This window comes from Oreochromis niloticus, linkage group LG19 (genome assembly GCF_001858045.2).
Source record: "Oreochromis niloticus isolate F11D_XX linkage group LG19, O_niloticus_UMD_NMBU, whole genome shotgun sequence".
Lineage (NCBI taxonomy): Eukaryota > Metazoa > Chordata > Actinopteri > Cichliformes > Cichlidae > Oreochromis > Oreochromis niloticus.
The window spans coordinates 29,522,597-29,548,977 of NC_031983.2; the positions used below are offsets into that span (position 1 = coordinate 29,522,597).

The following is a 26,381-nucleotide window of genomic DNA, read 5'->3' on the forward strand; positions in this document are numbered from 1 at the left end:
ATTAATAAGTAATGTAATTAAATGCTTTATAAATATAATGTCATCTGCTAAATGCTTCATTGTTATTTATTTAAATGTTTATTTAAATTAAATTAAATCTGTTGGTTAAAAAAATGCAAAACTAAGGTATGATTATTTCGATATTTCATTTTATCCCCATTTTTATTCTCCTTTAGTAAAAGGCTAAAGACTTCTAGCTTAGGGCTTTATAATATTACTGTTTTGTATTTCAGATTTCTTTCTATGGTTTGTATAAACTTTTCAGAATGTTATTATTACTGCTTTATTTCTTTTTAATTATTTGACCATTTTTTTTTATTTTGTTTTTTTTGGTTATAGCCTATTTTTGTCCCGCAGGTCACAAGTCTTGCTGAGCTTTTCATCCAATATTTTAATGTATGCATTTTATCTTTTACTCTAAGACAATTCATCCATCTCTTTAGCTTTAGGATCCTCAACCCCAAACAACCCCCACAGGTGTAGTTACCTGTATTTTTTAATAATTTAAAAACCTGATCAGAAAGAAATTAAATCCGCATGCTGCTGCTGCTCTCTTTTCTCCATGAAACAGAGAGAGGGCGGGACCTTAAAATCACACGTGACCCCAACAACATCCTGCACACGTACGAGCTGATGGCCTCAGGAGGAAGGTTCAGGTATCCAAACTGTGACCTGAACAGATTTATGTTTCTCTATTTTCATATTATTATTTTTTTATTATTGAGTGAATGAAAGCATCCAGCTGTTGCAGATGTGTTTGCCTGTTTGTCAGTGAAGCTCATTCTGATGGCTGCCAGTTTTAGTTTCAGCCTATCTGCAAATATCAGATTTCTTCCTGTAAATTTGAAACTTTTTTAACCTCACGGTGCGTTCAGCTCTCGAACCTCCACGGAGGAACATCTCCCTCTGAAACGAGCTGAGCTGCATATTCATGACAGCAGACATCATACATGTGTTAGTGAGACATGCAGTTATGATCTGTCTGAAGAAATATGTGTGCAATAAGACAACACAGCAAATGGTCAATTAATCAAATTAAGAAAAATTAATAATTAAAATTAAATTAATTAAAATTTAAAAATTAAATATTTTCAGAACCAAGACAGTTAATTTACAAGTACTGGTGACATTTTCTTAAATTTAATACGTGAATAGAAATATTTGGGTTTTAATGGCTTCAACTAGAAATGAAAACAACTCCCAGTTGCTACATTACAAACGTTCATGTGTCTCAGAATATTTATTTTGTTACAAACTTTAAACAATTGAATCAATAAATTATTTCTATAAAGCATCAGTTGATAATAGTATAAACACAGCTTAAAAAAAAAAAACTTTCATATTTTTTTAATTAGCATTAAAAGCTGCAGTTCCTCCAACATCCACCAGAGGCTCCAGCAGTGAGTCAGTCCCACAGATTCCCAAGTTTAAACTTACAGCAGAAAGAAAGACGTTCAGTCTGATTTAAAAAAGAAAAACCTGATTTGGTGTCTGTAGATAATTTCTACCTTTATGACACATGTTTGTTTATTTTTTAAAGTCATCTGTTTAAAGTTCAACTTTATTGTAAAGTTTCAAACATATAAAAATTACAGCGGAAACCAGTTGGTGATGGTGCCTACTTCCATCTTTTATATACAGTCTATGATATGCGCGTAGAGAGAGAATAACAATAAAATATGATTTTATTTGAACTGTTAAAGTCTGAGGTGCAGTCTTGTGTGTTTTCCTTTTGGGGATCTCTTATTGGTTCACCTTTCTTCTACCTGATTGCGCGCACCCGGTGTGGGCACGTCCGAGCGCTCGCGGTAACCCGCTCTGCAGGTTCGCCCGGAGAGTCAGTGCCTGAGTGCTCCTGCAGCGAGCAGCTGTGCTCCTGCTCACACGGCGGACACCATGAGTAAGTCCAGCACGCTCAAAGTCCGGAAACTATTCAGCCTCAAATCACCGGAGAAGGAGAAGAAGGAGCTGAAGAGGTCGGGGTCCCTCAAAGATGCCGTGGGTACAGGGACCAATCCCGCGGACATCCCGGGGGGGCTACCCTGGAGCCCCGGCTCTCTCAGCCCGGGAGACAACCCCACTCTACCCGGGGACTCCTCACTCTATTCTCCGAAAGAAAAGAAGAAACGGCGGCTGCTGCCGTTCAAGCTGAAACGGAAGAAATCCAAAGACAAAGACCGAGGAGGAGGAGGAGGAGGGGGAGAGGTGTTCTTCCCTGACACTGATGAGCTGGAGAGTTTCAGCAGCCACAAGTAAGCCTGAAACTTTCACTGAAGTTATTGTTCAGAGTTCAGCTGTAAGCGCAGGTCACACAGTCCGCAGTGATGGTGCTGATGCAGGTCACAGTGCCAGACGGTGTTAATGTTTAGCCCACATGTGGCGCACACGGGAGCTCCTTACCCGGGTTAGATTTGTTTTTATTTTTATTTTCATCTCATCCAGCACTGTCCCACATACACATCCATGTTTGTTTTTGTTTTTCGTTATTTTACAGATTCCTGTGTTTATACTTATTATGTTTATATTATGATCATATTTATCCTTTCCAAAATAACAGACCTGTCTTTGTCCCACATCTGCATCTTTGGACACATTTGGGTCAACAGTAGTGGAGATTAGGCCAAAGTATGTCTGTTATCTGGGATCTGTCTCTTTAATGTTTTTAGATTTGCTCACATTTAGACTAATTTAATCTATTTGAAGATTTAATTATGATCAAAGGCATCAGGGCAGCCTGTTGAATAAGTAATGCTTGAATATATTGATCTTCTGTATATCGATCTAAAATCTAAATAAGACCCCCGGTGCCTGGCTTTGGCCCCTCACTGTCCCAGGACCTCGCTGTTGGTAGTTACAGCTCCGTGTTTGCAGAAACGAGGGAGCTGCTGAAGTGAACGTCTCAGAGTGGCTGTTTACCGCCTCTGGCGCTTTTTAAAAATCAGAACGCAGCAGCTCTGAGCTGAGCTAGTTTAGTCATGCACGGCTTTGTGTGCATCAGCAGAAAAATGTAGAGGGAGTTAAACAGGCACCGCAGGAGAAAGGTGGAGGCTGTGTTGTAGAAATATGGAGATTAAATGGTTAATTTGACACATGAGATCTTCTCTGTGTGGGACCGTGATGAGTGACTGACCCCGTGCCCTCAAATATATCATTCAACCTCAAACTGTTCAGGTCAGGGTGGGCCTGGGGTGGTACTGACCCCCTCGTACTCCAGCACTCAGCACACGTCTCCTAATGCATGTTTATGGAGTTATTTTGACATCCACCTTGAGAGGATGTTACTGAATCTGTGGCACCCTGCTGGTCTAGTTGTTGGGGCGATGGCCCCCTGTGCCTCCCCATTTAAAAACAAATCTCGTAAACTCTCCTCTGCTTTGCAGCACTGCTCGCCTTGAGCTCTACGAGCAATTATCCCCTCTGAGTCACTGCTCCCGGTTAAATTAGAGATTCAAAGAGAAACCACTCGACCTCAAGTGGTTACGATGACTTTCCAGCTCTTTATTTAACCCAGATATTTCTGTTCTCTGTCTTTTCTCTTAAGCACGCTGATGGTTGGAGCTCTGAGTCAGCTGTTGTTGTTGCACATTGTCAGGTTACCTGCAGGATGTTTGTTGTGAGGCAGTAATTAGAAAACATTAAAAACCTGCCGTGCAGGGCGTGACACATTTACCGGTGAAGTCCAAATATAGATGGTGCTCGCCACATTGTATCAGAAAATACTGAGTCACTGAGTAACGAGACTAAATAAAGCTTCAGCCTGATCTTTGTTATGATGAAACTAAATCAGGCCGTTCGTGCTGCTGAGTGTTTGATTGGATGATTAGTAGGATCTGATCGTTCACCATCAGGAGCTGAAGTGTTAATGAAACCTGTTTTGGTCTCTGTAGATAATCTCAGGTGATTTGTTTTATAAGTCACCTGTTTAACTTGGAATACGACTTGGGGGCGTGGCCACATTATCTGATCAATAACATGGCAGCTGTGCTAACAGACCTGAGCTCCAGTTTGTCTCCAACAGTTTCGATAACCAGACTGATATGATGAAGATGAGCACCATCCTCTTTGTCAGACCTGGGTGTTGTGCAGCATCCGGCCCTCACGCTCCGTGTGAGGTTAAAGTGAAATTAAGATTCAAACATAATCCAAACCACGCAGCTTATTAATGACCTCGTGCTGTGATGGATCCTCTCAGACGTTCTCTTGGCTGAAGTTTGTTTTGTTTTCATTGTCTTCTTCCTGTCATGTGACGGCGTTTGTCTCGTGCTGTCAGGGACCCTCGACATGAAGTTTAACCCCGTCCTCTGTCTGCCCTGTTCTCAGGTGCTTATAGCTCTGCAGCTGATAACAACCTTGCACATTTTTGTGTCTCAGGTTTTTTTCTAGTTCATTTTGAACGTTTTATATCAAATTTAGATGGAAACTAGCAAACATCCTGCTAATCTCATAATCCTCTTACATGCATGTCTGACAGCTGGAGAACAGAAACACTGATCGTTTTATTAGAGCTGAAAGAATCTGGATGATTTTTAACTCAAACTTTGGCCTTTGGGAGCTGAATGTACTTGGACCCGGATATAATAATGAAGTAATTCCCCTGCCTTTAAATGAAGCCTGCACACCTGTCTCACAGGTAGATTCTGAAGAAGAGGACAGACTTTGGTATTTTTCCTCTCGACACTAAAGCTTTCCGAGTTCCTCGTGTTTCTCTGACTCTGAACAGGCTGTGACTTCCTGCTTCCTCCTGCCAACATGAAAGTTTCAAAGTGCTGCTCTGGTTACAGATTCCAGCAGGAATTCATCAGCACTCGGATGCAGTTCTCATCTGTCATCATAAACATACCAGGGTCTGCAGGGTGATCTCACTGCAAGGCAATCTGTTCACTGACAGCTTCACTTTGTTTCTGTAACAGGTGAAGAGTGCAGGTCACGTTTAGACGAAGGCTTCAGGTGAGGATGTCACAGCAATCCTTCACCCGGCTTTCCTCTCTGACTGATTCAGGGATTATATTTTATCCTCACATGCAGACATGATTCACTCTTTTCTTCACTCCTCACGAGTGACCTGCATGTTTCCTCCTCTTACATTCGTTCATTAGCTGCTCGACAGATCAGACAGATCTCATGTGTGTTAGGATGAGTTTTAGGCTCCATAAGGAGAGATTATTCAGGAAAACAGCCACAGCACATCGAAGTTATTCCTCTGCTGCTGTCATGTTTACATCAGAGGATAAAAATGCATCTATCCTAAAACCTGCAGCTGTGTACCTGCCGCAGTCATCACCATGTCTGTAGAGAGATTACACAGTCCTTAAACATCTCAGCTTATTGCTTCCTTTCATCATGGCGGCGTTTTTGTGACAGCAGCAGAGCAGTGACACGATGACATGAAGCACCAGAGTCACACACCGGCCTCTTTTCGGCTCTGTTTCGATGTCGCATTGATGCTGAAACTGGACACGCCTCCTTTTTGAAACAAAGCAGAACCAAAACTTACTAAATGGATTCGACGTGCGGAGGCGTTTCAAACCTGCCAGATAGAAAATGTTTCTTTTTATGTTCTCAGTCGTTTCTACAAACCAGAGAGAGAAAACCAGGGAGAAAAGTAAAGACTCTCCAAACACACTGAAAGCAGATGAGTTCTGATGGAGTCAGAAAAGCAAAGTTTAAGTTGAGTTTGATGTTTCCTTAAATATAAAAGAACAGTTTTGAAGGAATAAACCTTCTTTTATCGCTGCAGATATAAAAAGACAAGATCTAGATCCTGGAAAAGCATCAGGAATCAGAAAGAACTGAGCCTATAAATAGAATCAGCAGTCGCTGAGTTATCTCTAAAGTGTTATCTGTACATTTGTCTGTGTGGAGTTTCATGCTCGCAGCGTCCTGAGGCGATCTGATCGTGCAGACTGGGTGAAGTCGTCACGCCCTTCAGCAGGAGCTGCTCGCACTGAGTGCACAGCCCCGATGGTGGAGGTTTGACGCCAGAGTGAGCGAGCCCTGTGGTCTCAGTGCAGGATTTAACAAGTAAACCAGGCCGATGCACACACTCGTAGCTGCTTGTTGATCCAGGTGAATTTTGGTGACTCATCAGTTTGTGTAGTTTTGTAAAGACGACTGATCTTTCTGGGAAATGAGTTTGTTTTTCTGTGTTTAATTCATCGTCACTGAGATGATTCTGATGCTTGTTGTTGTTTCTGAGGATAAAGATGCTTCTCATAAATCTGATCGATTTACCGGGACTAAAGATCTTTATCAAACACGACTGAGTCACCACCTCATGACCCGTGCACAGCAGGGATGAGCTCGGAGAGCTGACGGCATCTTTAAATGCTGCTTTGTTTGCTCGTTGGCACCAGAAATACTCGGCTGAGTGTTTTACTGTTATTTCATTGATGTATGTCAGCAGTTATTAGATTGGACAGTAACAGCCAAGCTAACCTGTGATGTAAGGAAATAAAAAGAGCGGTTGTGTGTCGGCTTTGTCAGAATAAACTGGAACATCACAAAATCACCAAAGCAAAGAAACCAGAGCTGCTGCTAAGGTTAGCCTGATTCTGCAGGCTCGTGTGCGTGTTTGCAACGTCATACATGACACAAGTTACAGAAACATTTACAACGATTAATGAAGAATCTGAGTAAAATTCTCAAACAGTGCATGAAACACACCTTAAATATTTGTAAGGCCACAAATATTTAAAGTTTGCTAAATTTTAATGTTTTCTGATCATTTTTTCTCTTCCAATTTGATCAAAAAGTATCTTTTTTCTCTCTCATTTAAACAAATGAACGTCCCTGCTGCACACGCTCAGAGTTTAACACGTTGCAGCCAAATCTTTTGTTTTAAAGTTGGAAAATCAAAAGTTTGAGCTCAGTATTTCCTTATTCTTGTTGATGATTTGTTGCATTTCTAGTTTGGATTTATTGTTTCTCTCTACACATGGCACAGTCTGTTCACTGTCGCTTCCTGCTCCTTCTTTTGCTGTTATTTTTCAGACTGACTGGAAGACAGAAAATCGTAGGTCCATAGATTCCCTGCAGAGGTATCGATTAAGCTTTAGGCTGTACTTTTTTTTTCTAGAGGAAGGTAATCCAGATTATAAACATCAGACACTAATTCTGACTTGCAGTAAAACCGTCTGAACCTCAGATTTTACGATGTGTAAACTCTCAGGTGTACCCGAGAGACTGTGGTCAGAGTGTGATTTGTGGATTCGGAGAAGTCGGTACATCTTGGTTCTATTAAGTATCATAAAATTGCTGTATCAGCAGGTAGTGTTAGGCCACACCCCCAGCGAACACAGAAACTAAAGCCGTGTGCTGCTGTGGACGCAGAGTTACTCACCTCAAAGAATCAGTTTGGGCGAAAGTCTGATTAGTTTCTGAATCTTTTTTTGTTCTCGTCCTTCATCCAACCAATGGTCAGTGTAGCACAGCGGTCGTGGTAGCAGCTGTGCTGAAGGCCGCAGCGAGCACTGGATCAGTGTTTGGATGATTGTTGGTGGTTCCCAGGAAATGAATCTCAGACTTCTGCAGAGTTGGCTGGTTGTGAGTGAATCATGTGAAAGGCTTTGGATGTGTTCCCATCACATGTACTGCAGTCATGTCTCTTCAGGTTTTATCGATAGTGATAATAAATCACATATTTGCTGAGAAGGGATTTCCGTCTGCTTTGAATATTACAATTCTCACTTTGGATGAGAAAATATTTCCTCTAAAGGAGGAAGAATCAAGAGCTCACAGGTGATCAGTCGATGCTGTCAGAGGTTAAATCAGGGACTTCTTTTTCTTTCTATGAAGGTCAGAGGTCACAGATGAGTGAAGCTTGAACCGTCTCTGCAGCTGAAAAGTGTTACATGATTGGATTTTCAGCTCTTTTTAATGACTCTACCATAATTCATGTTTTTCTTTTACTTGATTTTATTACCTCTGACTTAATTTGACTGAAGCAAATCTTAAAGTGGGGAAAAAAGAAATCATCACTCATAAATAAATATGCAGTCCTGTACCCAAATATCCAGAATATTCCTGTTATTCCTATTGATTGTCTGTCAACACTGATGTTTCTGCTCTGTATTAAACCACATTCACACTAACAGTAAACTACAGTAACTTACAGGTTCTTGTCTCGTGTATTCGGCTACAGCTGAATCGTTTCAGGCTTCTAACTTCTGTGAACCTTGTGTAGGTTTTTTGTTTTTTTCATACAAACTTAATTTTTGGTTCATTTTTAAATGAGACATGTTGAATAAATAAAATCTGATTAAATCTCACATTTTTTAAGCTTCTATTTGGTCATTATTCTGTGCAAAAAGTAGAAAATCACAAAAGAAAACAGGATTTGGAGGCTCAGACCTGAGCTTCAGCTCGCAGCTGAATGCATGCAGCTCACCTGTCCACACCTGTTCATTCATATAACACTGACGAGACACAGCAGGAAACACTCTGTCACTGCGACTCGTGCACAACAACCTGCTCACATTATAAAATGTTTATATTGACTTAGATTGACTTGGTTAAATGCTGCCTGTATTCTAAAGCATCAGTGGTAGAACTGACTTATATGTGATGTTAGACAGTATTGATTGGAGCCATCAGTAAATGATGTAATGACACGTGGATTTTTAGATCGGGCGTCTGCAGTCACGTCTACAGTTGTTGTCTTTTCGTAATGAACGTATTGATTTCTGCTTCTGCTGACTGAGCTAATCTTTGACCCAGTTCTGATAGTGCAGATTGATTGGGAGGAAGAGGGTGATGAGGCGATGACTCAGGTTAGCTGAAAACAAAAGAATCAGCTCGTAGGTCGAGGATGTTGCTGCAGGGAGCAGGCGGTGAAACGTGGGGCCTGAAACAGGTTTTGAATGTTGAGTAACACGTCCTGTTTCTGCTCGTAAAGTCACCTCTGTCATGTTGTTGGGGCTTCTGAGGAGCTCTGTAAAACATGATTTGTCTTGACATAAAACCACCTTCTTAACCACTTTTTGACGAGCCAATTAGGCGGATATTGTAACCTTTGTTCTGGCCTAATAATCCAGAAGGTTCTGAGAAACGTCTCTTGTCCTGCTGCCAAACTCTATTGTTCATGAGGGATATAGGATCTTTATTTTAACTGACACAGCTGAGAGGGAGGAACAGCCGTTTGATCCACATCACATGTTTTTACATGATAGAAGAAGAGCTCAGAGACACATTTATTGACTCTTTAATTCCTTTGCTGGAGCATTTTTGGCCACTGGTCTGCCCAACAGGTGGAAACGTTTTATTACCAACCTCGATGTTAAAGAGCTGCCGTAGCGAATCTGCTCTACAAAGACTGAATTGGTTCACCAGCAGGTTGAGAACCATTAAATTTCCGGGGCTGAACTGAAATATTATCACACATTTGAGGTGCGGTCAGGAAAATGAAGGCTCATCTTCTTGTCCAGGTCAACATGATGTTCTTGTTCGGTTTAAAGAGCGTGGCTGCAAACACGTGTTCACAGACGTCTGTGGTAAAATGACCCTCAGCTCTGACCTCTGTGAACAGTTTCCTGCTCAGTTTTGGGATCAGTCACTCATTTCTGGTCATATTGAAGAAAACATGAAGCCCGTTCCCTGAAGTGATTCTGGCTTTCACAAAAGATGATCACCCAGAGACCATTGGGGAACCTCACAGTGGTGATGTCCACCTTTAACAGGATTACTCGCTGCAACGATCAGCTTCTCCTACATTTTGATGCTAAACCAAACGAGCGCCCACCTCACTCGTTCTGGATGTTTGCAGGAGATGATTTGATTGGTTAATGGTAGCGCTCAAATGTTTGAGTGAACGTAATTGGATTGGCTGACAGCTGTGGTGGCGTTTGAAAAGTCTGACTTTTCAATTTTTTGGCAAAGCAAAGAAACAAATCCACAGCCACAGGAGTCGCCCCCTGCTGGACATTCAGAGGAATGCAACCCTGAGAAACTGCTATGTTGGCTTCTCTTTTTAGACACTTTTCGTTCCGACATTTTTCAGGCTGTTTAAGCTTTTTCAGCTCTTCTGGTTGTTTCCACTGTGGCTGCTCGTCTTAAACATGTTAAACCTGCAGCTGAATGCAGAGCTACAGATCGCTGCCTTTTCCCTTGGAGGAGCATCTGTGGTTAAAAAGTAAGAGCTCAAGTTTGTTTAGTCAAAGTTTATTTTGTTTAAGCACTGACACAAAACCAGTTTTGTAAAGGATACTGGACGGGTCCTCCATGTCTCTGTTCAATCGCTGTTTTGATTAGACTACATCACCACGCCTGTGTGCAACAAAACAACATTTTCGTTTTCATTTTCTGGTATGCTGCAGATGATAATGGTTTAATGCAAACTGTGAAGAGGTGGAGATGTGATCAACGGAAGAAGTCAGAATGAATTGTTCTCACCAAAGGGAGATTGTTCTCTGACCATAAATATTTTCCTGTTGCAGTCAGCATGTTGGTGTTTTCACAGCTTTAGAGCTGGATGGCCAGAAACTGTGAAACGATAACTCAGTTAAAAGTCAGTCAGTGAAAGTTATGCCATGTGTGATATCCTTGGAAGCAGGAAATGTGCCTGAGCAGTTTCTTTGTGATTGTGCATGATGATGCTGTCGAGGCCATTGAAGGAAAAGACTGTATTAATCTCATTTTCCATGTTTCACAGCTCGCTGAGCTCAGCAGCCTGTTTAAGAGTATATGCTGCAATCCCTCACCTCGATACAGCATCTCTGGATCAGTCTAGTGAAGCTTATGAGACTAGTGGGATTTCTAAATATATTTATATACTGCAGTACTCCTCAGCTCAATCACAAAGTAATCTAGTATCCACAACTTCAGTCCCAATAGGAATTACTAACAGCTAATTCAGCGTGCAGTTATTGTCGATGGAACATGAACAGATTCAAGCTAAAAACATGCGACTGAACTTTCAGCCTTTACAGCAACACTTTTTGTTTACATCCTCCAAAATCTCCAGATTCTAGGAATCACCACATTCCAGGTGGAAGTGTGACTGTGACTATTTACTGACTGTAAATAAATCCAAATAACTGGATTTTGTGTGCATATTGTTGCAAAGTGCGCTGCTACATGAGAAAACCAGCTCCGATTGTTACAAAAGGAAGTCATCTGATAAGCTGGAAACACGCCTGCTGCCAAAGCTCCAGCTTCAATAATAACTGGATTCTAGAAGAACAACAACAGCTGCGACTGGTAAATCTGGAAATGCATCTTCACCATCAACACAACCAGCATCAGCTTCACACTCCTTTGTTGAATGTGTTGATAATGTTATAATGGCTCCATAAAGCAGGAGGATTATTGGTGTAAATGTAATATTGTGTGGAGGATGTTTAGGTTTGTAATGTGGAAGCTTTGCTTTTATTTTCAGCATGTGAGTGTGTTTGTGTACCTGCAGCCATTATTGTTGTTAACATGAGAGATTAGCCTCTGAGATTGGGTCAGTCAAATAATGAAAACATTGATTGTTTGTGTGATTGTGGAGGATGGATTATTTTAAGGAGGCTGAATGATGCTGTGTGTTTTTGTCTCTTTCTGTCACAGTTTGTGTGTGCTGTGCATTGAAAGGCTCTCAGGTTGGCTGAGTGTAACTCCGGCACAAACACAACGTTGTTGCCCTGGTTTGTGTTCATAGGAAGATGAAACTTGAGTAAATATGAAATATCTTCCGTCCTGTGACACATTTGCTGTTGAACTTGTGTGACCCTGTTCATGAACACAAAGGCTTAAGTGAAGCGTGCTCTCGTGCAGCACGCCCCCAGGACTGTAAAAGAAGCTGTTTTCAGCACATTCGAGATCATTTTGTACTACTGCACATAATCTATGTCATATGATTGAGAGGGCAGGATACACTCACAGGTACACAGGTACGCCTGTTTAACTGCTTGTTTGCACAAATATCTAATCAGCCAGTCACATGGCAACAAGTCAGTGCATAGAGGCATGAAGGCATGGTGAAGATGACCTTTGACCTATTCGGTGAGCAGCAGTTCTGAGGAAAACCTTCCTTGTTGACGTCAGCAGTCAGATGAGAGTGGGCAGACTGCTTTGAGCTGATAGGAAGGCAACAGGAACAGATAACCACTCGTTAACCACTCGCACAACACATCAAACATTATGGGCTGCAGCAGCAGAAGACCCCACTGGGTACCACTGAGGGTATAACAAACCCAGACTGGGTACCACTGAGGGTATAACAAACCCAGACTGGGTACCACTGAGGGTATAACAAACCCAGACTGGGTACCACTGAGGGTATAACAAACCCAGACTGGGTACCACTGAGGGTATAACAAACCCAGACTGGGTACCACTGAGGGTATAACAAACCCAGACTGGGTACCACTGAGGGTATAACAAACCCAGACTGGGTACCACTGAGGGTATAACAAACCCAGACTGGGCGATGGAAGGTCTGAAAAATGTTGCCTGGTGTGCTGAGTTTCTTTCTGCAGCAACGTTTGGATGGTAAAGTTTATATAAATGATGTGATGGATCCATCCTGCCTTGTCTCAATAGTTTAGGTTACTGAAGGTTGCGCAGTGATGTGGGGCATGTTATCCTGGCTCACTTACCTGAATGTTGTTGCTGACCATGTCCATCCCTTTATAACCACAGTGTACCATCTGCTGATGGCTGCTTCCAGCAGGATAATGCACACTGTCCCAAAGCTCACATCATCTCAAACTGGTTTCTTATCTCAGTCCAACAGAGAACCTTTGGGATGTGGGGGAACAGGAGATTCTCACCATGCAGCTGTCAAGTCAGCAGCAGCTGTGTGATGATTTCATGTCAACATGGACTAAAATCTCTGAATGTTTCCAGCACTTTATTGAATCTGTGCCATGAAGAAATGGGGCAGTTCTGAAGGCAAAAAGGGCTTTAACTGATACTAGAAGTGTACCTAATAAAGTGCCCGTAGCCATTGCAAACATGAGATGAGGCTGCCCTTCCCCAGAATAGTTTCAGCTGGAACCTCCCTTTCTCTTATCGCTCTGCTCCAGCGTTACGAAAGCTCAGACACAGAATAAATTCTGACTGTGAAAAAGGTGAAATCTGCCTTTCATGCATGTCGAAGCTTCAGTAACTCTGAGTGCATAACACAAGCATATGCATGCACAAACTCCCACCAAACTATCAGAGTAAAATTCATCCACAGCAGAGATTAATATCTGTAATGTTAAGAAATACTAAGGAAACCAGCAGCAGCTACTGAATAAACTAAACAAGGGATGGACAGGATTCAGCAGCTGACTCAGCCTCTGTTTGCTGTACGAGGGCTTTAATGAGTCACCGGGAGCTGCTGATGGAAGATGGACAAAAAGTGAAAGAATACAGGCCACAGTGGAGACGAGAGCTGGACTGAAGCCTTTCTCCAGGGTGAAGTTGCCCAATAGAAACTTGGAGCTGAACACTCAGCTAAAGTGTGGCAGAAGAGTCGCCCTCTGCAGTGCTTCTGTTTGCACAGAATAATTCATGTTAGAAGCTGACAGACGAACCCAAAGTGCCGTATAGAAATACAAACAGGCGCTTTGCTCTGAGAACCCAAACCAGCTGTTGTTTGTGAAATTGGCTGAGCGTTTAGGGAGTGCCTGGAACGACCGCTGCAGGCTGAATGTTTGCCAGACACGGGGCGGGTCTGCAGCAGCCAGTAAGCTGCAGCCGCTCTGCTTCCACTGCACCAATAACTGCTGCTGCCGTGGCGTGCAGGCAAAACCAGCCCAAGTGTTTGTGAACGCTTTCGAGCGTTTTAAAGTGCAGACATGTTCCATGTTTGGAAAACGAATCCTGTTTTCGCCCGTGCATCTCCGTCCTGCACAGGAATAAAATACACAGAACATTTCCTCTTTGGAAGAAAAACTGTCAGTACGACGAGTACACGCTGCTAATAATGCTGACATGTTGACTTTGGAAAGGAAGGAGGAAACACATATTTATAAAAGCGTATACGGACGTCTTTCTGTTTCTCCCCTTTATATAGAAGGAACTCAGAAAAAGATGAAACCTTATCACACACAAGAGTTGAGAAAACCACAACTTCTGACCTGCTTTGTCATAAAATTAGCCTAAAAATGCAGTGCAGCATTTTTTCATGTGTTAAATGCAGCTTATTAACAAATAAATAACATGGTTTGTGTTAAAATACAACAGTTTTAATCAGCTGTTTTAAAGAGCTGCAGACATGAAACATACATCAGTATCAAAGTTTTCATGAATAATTACAACACGACTAAATTAAGCCAATTAAACAAAAAATAAAAAAATAAAAAACTTTATTATAGAATAGAATAGAATATTCCTTTAATTTTCCCACAGGGGGAAATTTTGGTTGTAACAGCAGCAAAAAAAACCCCACATACACAAACAGAACAGGACACAGGACAGAACAGAAACACATATAAGTTTTACATATTTACATCATGGATCAAAAAGTTACCAAAACAGTAATGTACAGTTATTAAAATTAAAGTACAGATAAGTGACAAACCCAGGTCGTAGTGTGATATATGATATATATGATTAACAAAGTCTATCAAAACATGCTTTAAAAAATCATATCCAAAGCATCCGTGTGTTGAGGAGACGTCAACTAAAGCTGAACTAGGTCCGTGCAGTACTTCCATGTAATACCAGATTGTACCAGGAGATGGTGCTGTGAGCCAAGCTAACTTTTATTTAACAAGCAAAAAGAAGAGATTTTATTTATAAAGATGAAAAGCAGAGCCTCTCAAGAAAAAGATGGAGGAGTTAAAAATAAATATCAGGAGTTAAACAGCAGCAGTCTGAAAACATCGCACGCCTGTACCTGAGAAACGCTGCCCCCTGCTGGTGACAGTTTCAGTTTAAATTTGCAGAGGTTAACTACAAAAAGCGTCTTTCACAGTATCAGAGTCTGTGTGCATGTAAAATTCAGCCTGAGGTATATCGAACAAGAATAGATCATTCTTGAAAAGTAATTAAACCTTTAAAATAATCATTTAAAATAAGCATGTTTTCATTTCCTGTGCTAATGAGGGTCAATAATTATACTCATCTTCTCTTAAAAACCCTCCTCGGGGGTCGGGGGCAGCACTGGTTTGAAGAATGTGGAAACACAGCCTTTCTACACCCGCTCGACCTCCACCCAAAGTCCGTCATTCCTGCGCTCACGCCGGAAGCCTGCTCTTTCATTTCTGCTCTTAATCCAATCCACGCTGTGAATTCTAACCCTGACACACTGACATCTGTTGCCTTGGTGTATTAAAATCATAACTGCACACATTGTTTTTAACATCAGTAACAGTAGAGCTTTGTCTGCTGCAACAAAGAGAAGATTCACACAAGTCAGGGCTGGTTTGTGCCGATCGCTGACAGTGTGGGAGACGCATTTCACCCTCAAGTCATTCTGCAACATTTCCTTAACAGGGTCAGAGGTTACACTCACTTTTTTTCTAAAGTAAGGATGCACAGCTCAGAGTTTCCCCTCTGTGTGAGGGTTCTTTGTTCTCCTGACATCTGCTCACAGATTGTTCCAGCTGTGTGGAAATACAGGCAGGAGGTGGTGTTGGACTCGCAGCAGGCTGCAGAATGTGCAGGACACACAAAGCTGTCTCTGAACTCAGTCATGTGACCTGTTTTTGTTTATGGAGTCATTTTGGTTTAATTCGACTGAAGTTCAGCAGAAACAGGAGCACATCTGCAGAGCGAGCTTCCACGCTGTAGAAAACTACGATCCTTTAAATGGACGACTCAAACTGCCTAAATACATAAATACGTTTGAGAAACATGCAATCTGTTGTTAGCAAAGCTGTCATGCAGCGGCTGCATGCGGCTCATCATATGAATCTATTTATGGAGAGGACAAATATTTGACCTGCTTCTGTTTTCCCCCTGAAAGTTTGCTTCCCTGACAGAGTGCAGGGACCGTGAACATCCGTCCTGTTCTGGTGAAACCACCTCCAAGTATGTACATGTCGCATCACTGCAGGGCACATCTATCTGCTGCCGCGGTGACGACATGACAGCCAGCGAGTGAAATCCCACCGCTCCACGCCGTAAATCAGTTCTCGTGCTGGAGGCGAGCACAGAGGGGCTGCAGAGATGCTGCTCCTGTTCCTCTCTCCGTCCACGTGTACCGGGACGATCACACTCGAGGATTCGGTTCCCAAAAGGCTGATTGGAGGCAGCACGTCGATGCTTGTCTGTTGATGAGATGTTGAGACATTTCAGGAAAAATGAGGAAACCCCAGACAGGCTGAGGCGAGACTGTTCAAAGGAATCTCAGTAAGGCTGTGAAGTCTTACCTGGATATTTTACTCAGAAGGCATTTTTGCCTTGTTTGTTATTCTCGTCAGCCATCTTGGATAGAGATGCACAGATCGATCGGCCAGGGACCGGAATCAGACGATTTCCAGTGTTCTCGGCCCCGACCGGTGACCGGCCGGTCAGTCTCACACGTGTCCAATCACAAAATAACAAGTCGGTCCCTTTCATGCCGACGCCCACAGCGGCACAGGCAGCAGCAGCAGTTTGCTCACAGCTACATGCTAACATGTCGTTAGTGTTGAAGCGGAGAGTTACCTGCTGAACACGAACTTTTTAAAGAAGTTAAGAGAGCAAAGGCAGCTGAAGTTAGTGAGCCTCCCAGCAGCCTCGGTATGAGCAGAGGAGGAAAATGACCTTCTGCTATCAGCCGAAGTTATAAATGAAAATTAGTTTTGTCTATAAATCTGTTGCACGTGCTTTTGCTTGCCCAGGTAAAATTATTATTCATTTAGCAGAGCTTTTTATGACAGAGAAGAACCTCACTGCAGTCTGTTTTTTTTAACTATGAGAAAACTGCATTAACTTTACTTTGTACAGTTTAAAATCTGTATCTGCAGAAAACAGAAACCGGAAATCAGTTTAAATCTATCAGTGAAACTTCACAATAATGCAAAATATTTCCTGACACAAGAAGAGCGTGCTGATTGGTTTGGACAGTTTGTGGTGAAATAATAAAGTTTTTGCAGGTTTTTCAATGATTCATCTGCGTTTTCCCCCCAACTACCTTAAACCTTTCTGAGCTTTATCAATAGAAAACTCCTCACAACAGGAGTTTGGATCAGAGTGAACAGATTGTCTTTATCAGACACATGTAACACCACCAGGCGCTTATCAAGGAGCGCTATCAGCTGATCAGCCTCTTTTATCAGGTTTCACACCACAAAGAAATAAAGATGGTGGATCAGAGTGTGAAGCACAGAGGAGTCCGCCTGCACAGCTACACGATTCATTTTAACTTTATTTACAAAGACAGGAGTCTGTACATGACGACGGGTCCATGATACAGTCAGAGGTTTATCTCACTGAATCATCACAATCTGACCGACAGACAACAAACTGAGTCACGTTACCTGATGTGAGTTCCTGCAGCAAGCAACAGTCAAACTCTGCCTCCTTGTGGGTTAAGAAGGTATTACAGCCACTCGTGTCCTGCTGTTTGTGTTTAAAACCTCGTAGTGTAGCAACTTTATGAACAGTTATTGCCATTAGTTATTATACTGCTTGTTTCCAGCTCCATGTCTTTACACTTGGACTCAACCAGAGCAGCTTTGCATGAGTCACAGTTCAAAATAATCCTTCTTCATATTATACTGGGCTTTGGTGTAGCCCCTTAGTTCATCCTCTGTCTGAAACAAGCTCCTCCCACTTTAAGCCAGCTGTCTTCTACAAGTTTATTTCATCACTTAGCAGCCATCTTGGTAACACCTTTGGGCAGTTATTTTAAAGCACAGAGTGTCAAACTCAGTTTGGTTTGATTCAGTGAAAAAATGAACGGATTAATTTAGAAAGCAGTTGTGAGCTCAGGACAGCTGCAGGTACAGAAAGCTTGTTGTGGTCAGATGATGCCGACCAGACGTTCTTTCACTGATCTGGAGCTGAACTAAAGTGTTAGACGAGACTTTGGGAGTCACATGAGGGACCAGCTGAAGGCTCATCCCGTTCCTCCTCACACAAAGGAGCAGATACTGATCCTGCTGATGGGGTAGGTCCTGTCCAGCTCCCAACATGTGATGAGCTGTCTTCTGGTATCTCCTCCTCACTCATGATGACACCTATGGATGTCCTCACCTGTTCCACCTGAGAGGCTGCAGGTACCGTCTCATGCTGTCAGCAGCAAAAAGCAAAACTAGAGAAAACTCAGCAGGGATAAAGAGAGCGCACACAATGGTCTCTGCTTCCCGGACAGATGGATGTCCAGTTAGGAAAAGTTTAACTGACTTTGTGTTGCACTGTGATGATGGAGTGAAACTCTAAGTGAAGACGAGCACAACACATGGAAGCATGCTGACGTCCTGCACGACTGCAGCAGCGTTCAGTCTGTAAACGCTGCATGAAACCACTCCTCCTTGAAATACTTGCACCTCCTCATGCCTCACACGTGCTCTACAATCCTCTGCGGCGCTCTAATTGCTCGGTCTGAGCGGCGTGCATGCAGGGAGCGAGCGTTCCTCGTCAGGTGTCATTTTTCTGGCTCGCCTGTTTGTTTGTTTAACCTCTAAAACAATCAGAGGTGTGAGAAGAAAACCAACACAGCAGCTTTGACGTGAAGCTGTGTGTGTGTGTGTGTGTGTGTGTGTGTGTGTGTGTGTGTGTGTGTGTGTGTGTGTGTGTGTGTGTGTGTGTGTGTGTGTGTGTGTGTGTGTGGGTGGGTGGGTGGGTGGGTGGGTGGGTATGTGTTTGCACTTGAGGACATTAAATAAAATATGCATACATGCTAGTCTGATATGGTGCTTTATCTGTTATGTGGTGTTAGCAGGACACATTATCATCATAATGACAGATGTAGTCACCATGATGTTTTATGCAGAACTTTGATTTTTAGACGGAAAATTAATTTTAATCCTTCATTTTTTTTTAAAGTCCATCATTTTTCAGAGTAATTGTAAAACTTACACTTGATAATGTGAAAGAGAGAGAGAGCAGCTGCTGTGCACAGCTGTTCATGTTTCTGTGGTGTTGTGTGTTTTAGGTGGAGGACAGCAGGACGTGATGGCTGGGTGGTGTTTCTATCACTGCTGCATGTTTGTGTTTACTTCAGTTAACTGCTGAGTTTGGGTTCAGATTGGAGGATTTGAGGATGTGCTTTGCTTCGTGGTTCATCTGCTGGGATGTTGTTGTGTTTTTCTGTTGTGAAGTATGTTTTTAATGAGAACACACACACACACACACACACACACACACACACACACACACACACACACACACACACACACACACACACACGCACAATGAGAGCAGAAACAAAGGTCGGTGACATAACATCCTCTCCCCTCTGTTTCCTGCCTCTGTGCACCAGGAGCCTCGACCACGACCAGATGAGCGTTTCCACAGAGTGCAGCTACCAGACCGAGTCCGACTGGACGTCCGTGATCAGCTTCGACATGAACGCGGCGCCGGGAAGCCCGATGTCACCCTCCAAACACTCCAAGGTGGGTCTAAGTTAATCATCAGAGATTAAAGATTCATATCTACGTGTGCATAACGTCAGAGCAGCTTATGTTCCACCCTGAGAGGAGAAGCAGATCAATATTAAACATTAAAAATATAAAACTGAATTTATCTCCACGTCTTTATTGAACTCTGTGAGTCAGTGCAGAAACTCTGAGCTGCTGACGATCACTCGGAATGATGACGAGGACTTTGGAATCGTTTTTCCTTTAAAACTTTCACTTCATTGATGATTCTGGGCGATATTGATCGATCAGCTGTCGGCTCAGATCAGGAGTTTTGTTCTTGTTGCTTCCTTTGGATCATCAGTTATTCCTCTCTGTGTAGTCCACATGTGGAACATCCTGGTGGTCTATGGAAAATCTGGGAGTCAGATCATTAGGAGCTCTGCCGTCTCTCACAGGAGAGTGATGTTTTACACTTTCACTCCAGATGTTGTCAAATCTGTTTTTTTTTCTTTCAATTTTTATTTTTAGCTGTTTTGAGATTTTCTGGTTTTTCTGTGGTGCCTGGTCCATGAGGTCCAGATGAAAGCAGAGAGGAGATTATGTGTCGTGGTTTCAGCTTCAGCTCTGATTACTTTATGTTCCAGTTATTCAGTTTTTGATTTCTTGAATTATTGAGGCCTGGTTCTTATTTTGTTTTGGGTTTTTTTGTTTTTATTGTTTGTCCATAACTGTGATTTAGGTGAAAATTAGTGGCTAAATCTGACATATTTACACGCTGAATTTAAGTGTTCATGTTAATGAATATTCATAGTCCCTTTAAAATAAACAGAAACATGAAGATGAGATCATTTTAAATGGTTCAGAGTTTATGTGACTCGATCAGCTGATTGATCACATTATTGTTTAATGTTTGCTGCCAGCTAACCGTGTCATCGTATTCAAACACGAGCAGATGTCTTTATAAATCATCACTGTTGGTTTAATAAACGGCGGCACTGACGGCTCTGTGAGGCGTTTCCTCCAAATCTAACTGTGCAGCACTTCTTTGTTAGACACTCTTTTATTTAAAAATCTGCAAGATGTCAGAAAGTTTGAGACTTTAGAAACATAAAAACGACAAGTTCAGACGCGCGAAGTGGAAGGAATGGATCAGAAGTCCAGATTAGCTGCATTAGCCGTGTTAGGCGGTCAGATTTCCTCTGATTTTATCTTCATTGAAGCAGCAAACGGCGCTCGGCTGGATTTGACTGACTAACGAGTTCAACCTGCTGACATTGTTCACCTGTTAAAAACACGACTCCAGTTTCCTGCAGAGCATTTGCTGAGTAAGCAGCTGTGACAGAGGGAAAAGGAAGTGAGGTCGTTATTCAGAGCATCAAGGCTGCACTGCGTGGAAACACTGTGCATCCAAACATCACGACAAAGATGGACGCTGTGGTCTCAGAGGACCAGGAGTCTCTCAACTTCTCAGAGATGTTGATTCGAACCGAAAGCTTGCTGCTCATCAGAGATACACAACCAAGATCAACAAAACTGGATCAGCAAAGCCTGAGAGTCTGAGATGATCACGATACCACAATGGTTATTAAGTTTCTCTGTTACGCCGGCTTTCAGATTCAGGATCTATGCACTCTTGTGGGTCACGTGACCTTTGTCCTGCACAAAATGCTGCTTCCTCCAATCAGAGACATTAGCAGATGGTGACGATGAGAAGATGATGATTAAAAGTCACAAAAACCTTTAAAGAACATAAAAAATCAAACAGTAAAATAAAACACTGAGAGATGAATGCTGCAGAAAATCATTAATCTGCTGATTTCGTGCACGCAGCGGTAAAATAAACATTTACATTCGAGCGGATGATTTTATGTCTGAGCACGCTCAGTGCTGCTGTTTATTTCTAAGGTGACAGGTGAAGCTTACAGCTGTGAGACTGGATCCATGTAAAGCAACAATCACTGCTAACATCTGCCTAACATCACACACACACACACACACACACACACACACACACACACACACACACACACACACACACTCGCCCAGCAGATAATCTGTATCAAACTTCAAACACGCTGTAAATAAAAGAATCTGACCATAACCTGCTCCCGGCTCAGTATCAGTTACCATGGTGATTAAGCCAGGTAGCAACTCTGAGTTTAACCTTGACGCGGCTCGCTAAACCATTAATCTGACCTGGTGTTACACCCTCTGATCTCTGAGCTCAGTAAACTGATGACTTCATGTTCTCAGCTGCTTTCAAGTCGTATAGAGTCAAACAGGAAGTGACAAAAACACAGTGGATATGTGTTCATTACTGTGGAAGTCGAGCAAAAATGCTAAAATCATTAAATAAATGCAGATATTATTCAGCTCTCAGATTGTGACTTAACAGGTGTTGTTGCATTTAATGACACATTCATTAATTCAATCAGTTATTAATTTGGGACTTTGTTCCTCCATAGATGATTTTCCTGATGTCAGTCGAGACTTTTGTCAAATATTTTATTAGCACAGATGTTTACAGACTTAAAGAATATGAAGAATGTTGTTTGTGGACATAGTTTTTAATAACAGTTACTGTAACAACGTGCTTCTCCTTTAAAATGACATGCACATAATCCTGTTGGATCCTATTGGCCCTCGGCTACTTCCCATAAACAGAAACCTGCCAAACCCGTCCTGCTGTGCTATTTGTGTCTGTGGGAGCACCAAAAACCTATGGGGGACATAAAATGCCAAAATTACTAACAATAAAACCCCTCAGTAAGTAAATGACGTTGGGTTAAATGCATGAGATTCATATAAAATTAATGTCTTCATTCATATACAGTATAATATAAATGTATAAGGCTTTTCAGATTTGGTGTGTGAAACGATGCTGAATGATTGCTGCAGTTCATTTCTAACTATAAGAAGCTTTAATTAGCTCGTGTTGGCGTCCTGTGAAGCTGAAGCTCGGGCGTCCTGCACTGTTTAATTTTGATCTGCGTTATCTTTCCCGCGTGTTTTTATTACAGTCTAACAGATAAGGACGTGGGGCATAATTCACACTGATATGGAGCTCAGTCCCCACCTACCTGACATTTGTCCCTGCTTTGGGTAAACAGAAGGGCAGCGGGTGGTGGAGGACTAATACATGGCGGGCAAAGGTGGAAGGAGAGTAATCCCTCTGGGTTTCGACACGCTCTGGATTCAGGCCCTTAAAGTAGGTAAAGTAGCCGCGTTTCCACTTTGTTTTCCGTGGTTCGTTTCTGTTTGGATATGAACTGGAAAAACTGAGCCTGAGCTGCTGTTTGCTCAGTGAAAATATGGAATTGCTGGAAAGCACAGTGAGGGTGTTGAAATGGGTTTGTCTCACAGAGAAATGCTCCTCTGTCACAGCCGTGTGGTTCCTCTACACGAGACCGAGACTTAAATGATTTGTTCGTGAGGCCGGCAGCAGATAACAGGCGTCCCATTCACACGCACGCTTTAGAATGAGGAAGGGTGTGCTGCTCTCCGCCAGCCTCGTCCACACCCTCTCATTTTGACTGGATTGAGAATTCCTAGCTGGCTTTCACAATAGTGTTTTTTTTTCACACACTGTCTGTGATGTAGGAGGCAAAGCCCACGTCTCAGAGCCATGACACGCTCAGGTAGAAGCACTCAGTGCTGCCCGAGGAGGAGGAGGAGGAAGCTTTAAGGGTTTGATTTCTTCTACAAGGTGTGATTAGTCGTCGGTTCTCGGCGCAGTTCTGTGTGATTTTGGGACTAACTTTGACACAGAACTTGGAAGGATTTCTGCAGTTTGGACTCCAGGAAGTCAGAATGGTGTGTAGCTGCTGTGGCTCCTGCTTCTTGTTCTAACATGTGCTCTTTGTTTTTTGTGACAGCCGCCAGCTTTGGTTTTGCAGTGCGTGCGTTATGAGCAGCCCGGGGTTCAAACTGCACTGTGGAAGTCTCTGCTGTTCTTTCACCTGCGCTGATATTCCATGTTTGTTTTCCGGGTTTGTTCTGAGCCGTTTGAATCTGTGAGCCGTGAGAATAAAAGTGTTTGTGTCTTAGTCATTCAGTTTACTGCTGCTGGGTGTCTGCGTTTAGTTTAGTTCAGCTTTTCACTCTTAACAGGCACCAAAAATGGTCAAAAATATTTTCATAATAAGAGAGAATAACAATATTAAGAGAGGATTCGCCTTAATGATGCTACTGCTTTTGTTTGACATTCCCATATTTCCGACTTACGGTATAAGTAAAGTAAAGAAGCTCAAAGTAGAACAAATATTCAAAATAAAGGAGCTCAGGTAAGAAATCTAAATAAAATGTAAAAATGCTTTTTTTAAACATGAGTATGAGTAAAAATCAAAGTGCGGTAACGATAAGCTGTTATAAGAGCTTGTGTTCACAGCGTGGCCGTGCTGACTGTACAGGTTACCTCACATTACACAGAGAGCTGTTCCTGTTCAGAGTCACTCAACCAGTCCATCCATGTGTTTGAGTAAATGAAGCCGATAAGATCAATCAATTCTGAAACGTTCAATAAGCCTCCAACATTTAAGCTTCATTTTGGGCAAACCTTCAAAGCTCATGTGGGATAACTGGCTGCTTAAAACCAGTTAGTTTCTGAAAGATCTGCTTTTACCTGCGTTTGTGTATCAGGATCAGATTCTGTCAGAATTATAAAACATGTTTCCTTTTCAGCTGAAATCGAAAGAGCTCTTATTGATTGATTTAAAGGAAGATAAATTCCAACCATTTGAGTTTCTGACTAAGTGAGAAATAATATTTATCTAGAAAATCTTTCAGGTATTCTCGTCTGTGACTCAAAGGTATGTCGATGAAGGCACTGCCAGTTTTCATTTCTACAGAAAAGCCGACTCGTCTCATCTCAGCTCGACTGAGAGATGAACCCGAGTCTGATTTCACTTATTAAAGCGTCAGGATGAAAGAATCAGCTGTTCGATTTTTATACACACACCGCACTGAAAAAATACAAAATACTATTAAAATTTAATGCATGTACAGAGACTCAAAAGCTCAGACTTTATTTTCGGTTTAGTGCTTCTGCAGAAATATCCAACAGTCTTTTTGTGTTATCCTGCTGCCACAGTTACTTTACATTTATTTCCATTGGCTGCTGTTTGTTTTTGATGATGTCACTCCGTCGCCGCCTCCTCTCTGGCTGCCATGTTGTAGTTCCTGCTGCTCAGCAGGTGACAGTGATTTGCATTCGTTGGAGCTTCTGACCAACACTCGCTCTTTCTTCTCTCCTCAATTCACCTGACGAGGATCGACAAACGTTTAAAGCTTCAGTTTTACTTGGAGCCAAATAACCTGCAGCCTGTTCTTTCTTTTTCTTTGCCTCTGATTATATAACAGGAGCTCTTTTTCAGGGGATTTCCTTGAACTTCAAAAATGATTCAAATGTATAAAAATGATGAAAAGGAAAAATGAGGTGATGGTGGTGGGATAACGTTAGGCCCAGACTTGTATGTGTTTGTGGAAAGTACAAAGAACAAGAACTCCAGGACAGGCAGAGCACAGGATGCAGCTCAACCTCAGAGGAAGTACACCAGGGTTTTTGTGCACATTTTCTTTAATGAAGTCTTACATCTCAGCGTTCATCTTTCCTGCCTGTCCTCTTTTCTTTTTAGAGTTCGGAGGAGAAGAAGTCAGTGTTCGGCCGTCTCACCAACTTCTTCAGCTCCAAGAGGAAGAAGAGCAGCAGCCGGAATCATTCGAGCACCTCCACCGACAGCTGCCCGGCGTCCCCCTTGTCTCCACATTCACCCCAATCTGAGCCAGAAATGGGTTAAACGCTTCACTTCTGTCGGACTTTGCCGGAGCTGAGCACAGCGACACCGTGAGCCAGAGCTCCAGCCGGAGCGCCTCCAGCAGGGCCTCACAGGTCACAGTAGAGGCAGACATGCCCTTGCAACAGTAACAGCACCGGAGAAGCAGCGTGAAGGAGCTGGATGCAATCATGACTTCCACATCCACAGACCCTGCATCTGCCACCGAGCCAGATCCAGATCCCGGTTTGAAGTCAGAACTGGGCTTCGCTGAATCCGTGGTGGAAGAAGTGAGCAAACGGCTGCAGGTGCATTTGGAACAGAGATCATCAGCCCGACCACACTGACGTCACTTCAGATCCCCCTTTCTAAGGCTGCGGAGTCCCAAAGTCTCCTAACCTAACCTCCATAGCTTAGCATCAAAGAAAGCATCGGTGAAGGTTGGAGAGAAGGGCCACAGCACGGCGCTGAGAGGAATAACTCTGGGCAAACAGCACTGACCCAGGACGAGCACTCGCATATCCACCAGCAGCCTCTCGGGGAAAGTGCAACCACAAGAGAGAAAAACCCCAAGGCGAGTCTCCTGTCCTGTTCCACAAAGCCATATGGGTGGAGACACACCTGGGAGAGGAGGAGGTGGAGTGGGAGAAAGAAAGGGATGTAATGAAAAAAGAGGAGGAGGGCTTTAGAGCAGACTCGCCTCCTCTTTTGGCCGTACCTGCCACAGTAATTCCAGAGGACGACTCAGAGGCTGAGAGAGCACCAGAGAGCCCTCCCACCCCCTCAGAGACTCCTCCGCTCAGTGGCAGCCTGCCACATTCACTCTCCTCCCTGTCACAGACTGTGGGGGAGGTTCACACCCCACGGAGCAGCCGGAGGGGCCGGACACAGACTCAACAAGGAGTTTCCTCAGGTTCAGGAGCGACATCGGCCGAGATCAATCCGGATCACACGCAGGACCGTGAGTCTGCCTTCGAAGAGCAAAGGTGTTGCCGAGGTGAACGCCAGCCCGAGCCGAGCGTGGACGAGGACGAAGGTTCAACTTCAAAGAGCTCAAACACAACAGAGGCGAAACCGTGAGTGTCTGTCTGTTTTCATTTTCCTCTGCTTTTACAGCCTCTTTGATCCAGAGGAACAGAGCTCAGCCTGCATGCAACCCGAGCTCCGAGTTCCCATGGTGCTTTGTGCC

At 43.0% G+C, this 26,381-nt stretch overlaps 1 protein-coding gene and 1 long non-coding RNA gene across 2 annotated transcripts; one reads left to right on the forward strand and one right to left on the reverse strand.

Annotated features, from left to right (window-relative positions):
• Nucleotides 1-1,694: 1,694 nt before the first annotated feature.
• Nucleotides 1,695-25,216, forward strand: LOC109200452 (uncharacterized). Its single transcript, XM_019356022.2, has 3 exons — nucleotides 1,695-2,252; nucleotides 19,322-19,454; nucleotides 25,055-25,216. The coding sequence occupies exons 1-3, from the start codon at nucleotides 1,897-1,899 to the stop codon at nucleotides 25,214-25,216; spliced, it is 651 nt and encodes a 216-aa protein (XP_019211567.1). The 5' UTR covers nucleotides 1,695-1,896.
• Nucleotides 15,381-18,597, reverse strand: LOC112843118 (uncharacterized). The gene is made up of 2 exons (XR_003215260.1): nucleotides 17,376-18,597; nucleotides 15,381-16,181 (listed from the first exon to the last, which is right to left on the reverse strand). It is a non-coding gene; the product is annotated as an uncharacterized LOC112843118 (long non-coding RNA).
• Nucleotides 25,217-26,381: the final 1,165 nt, after the last annotated feature.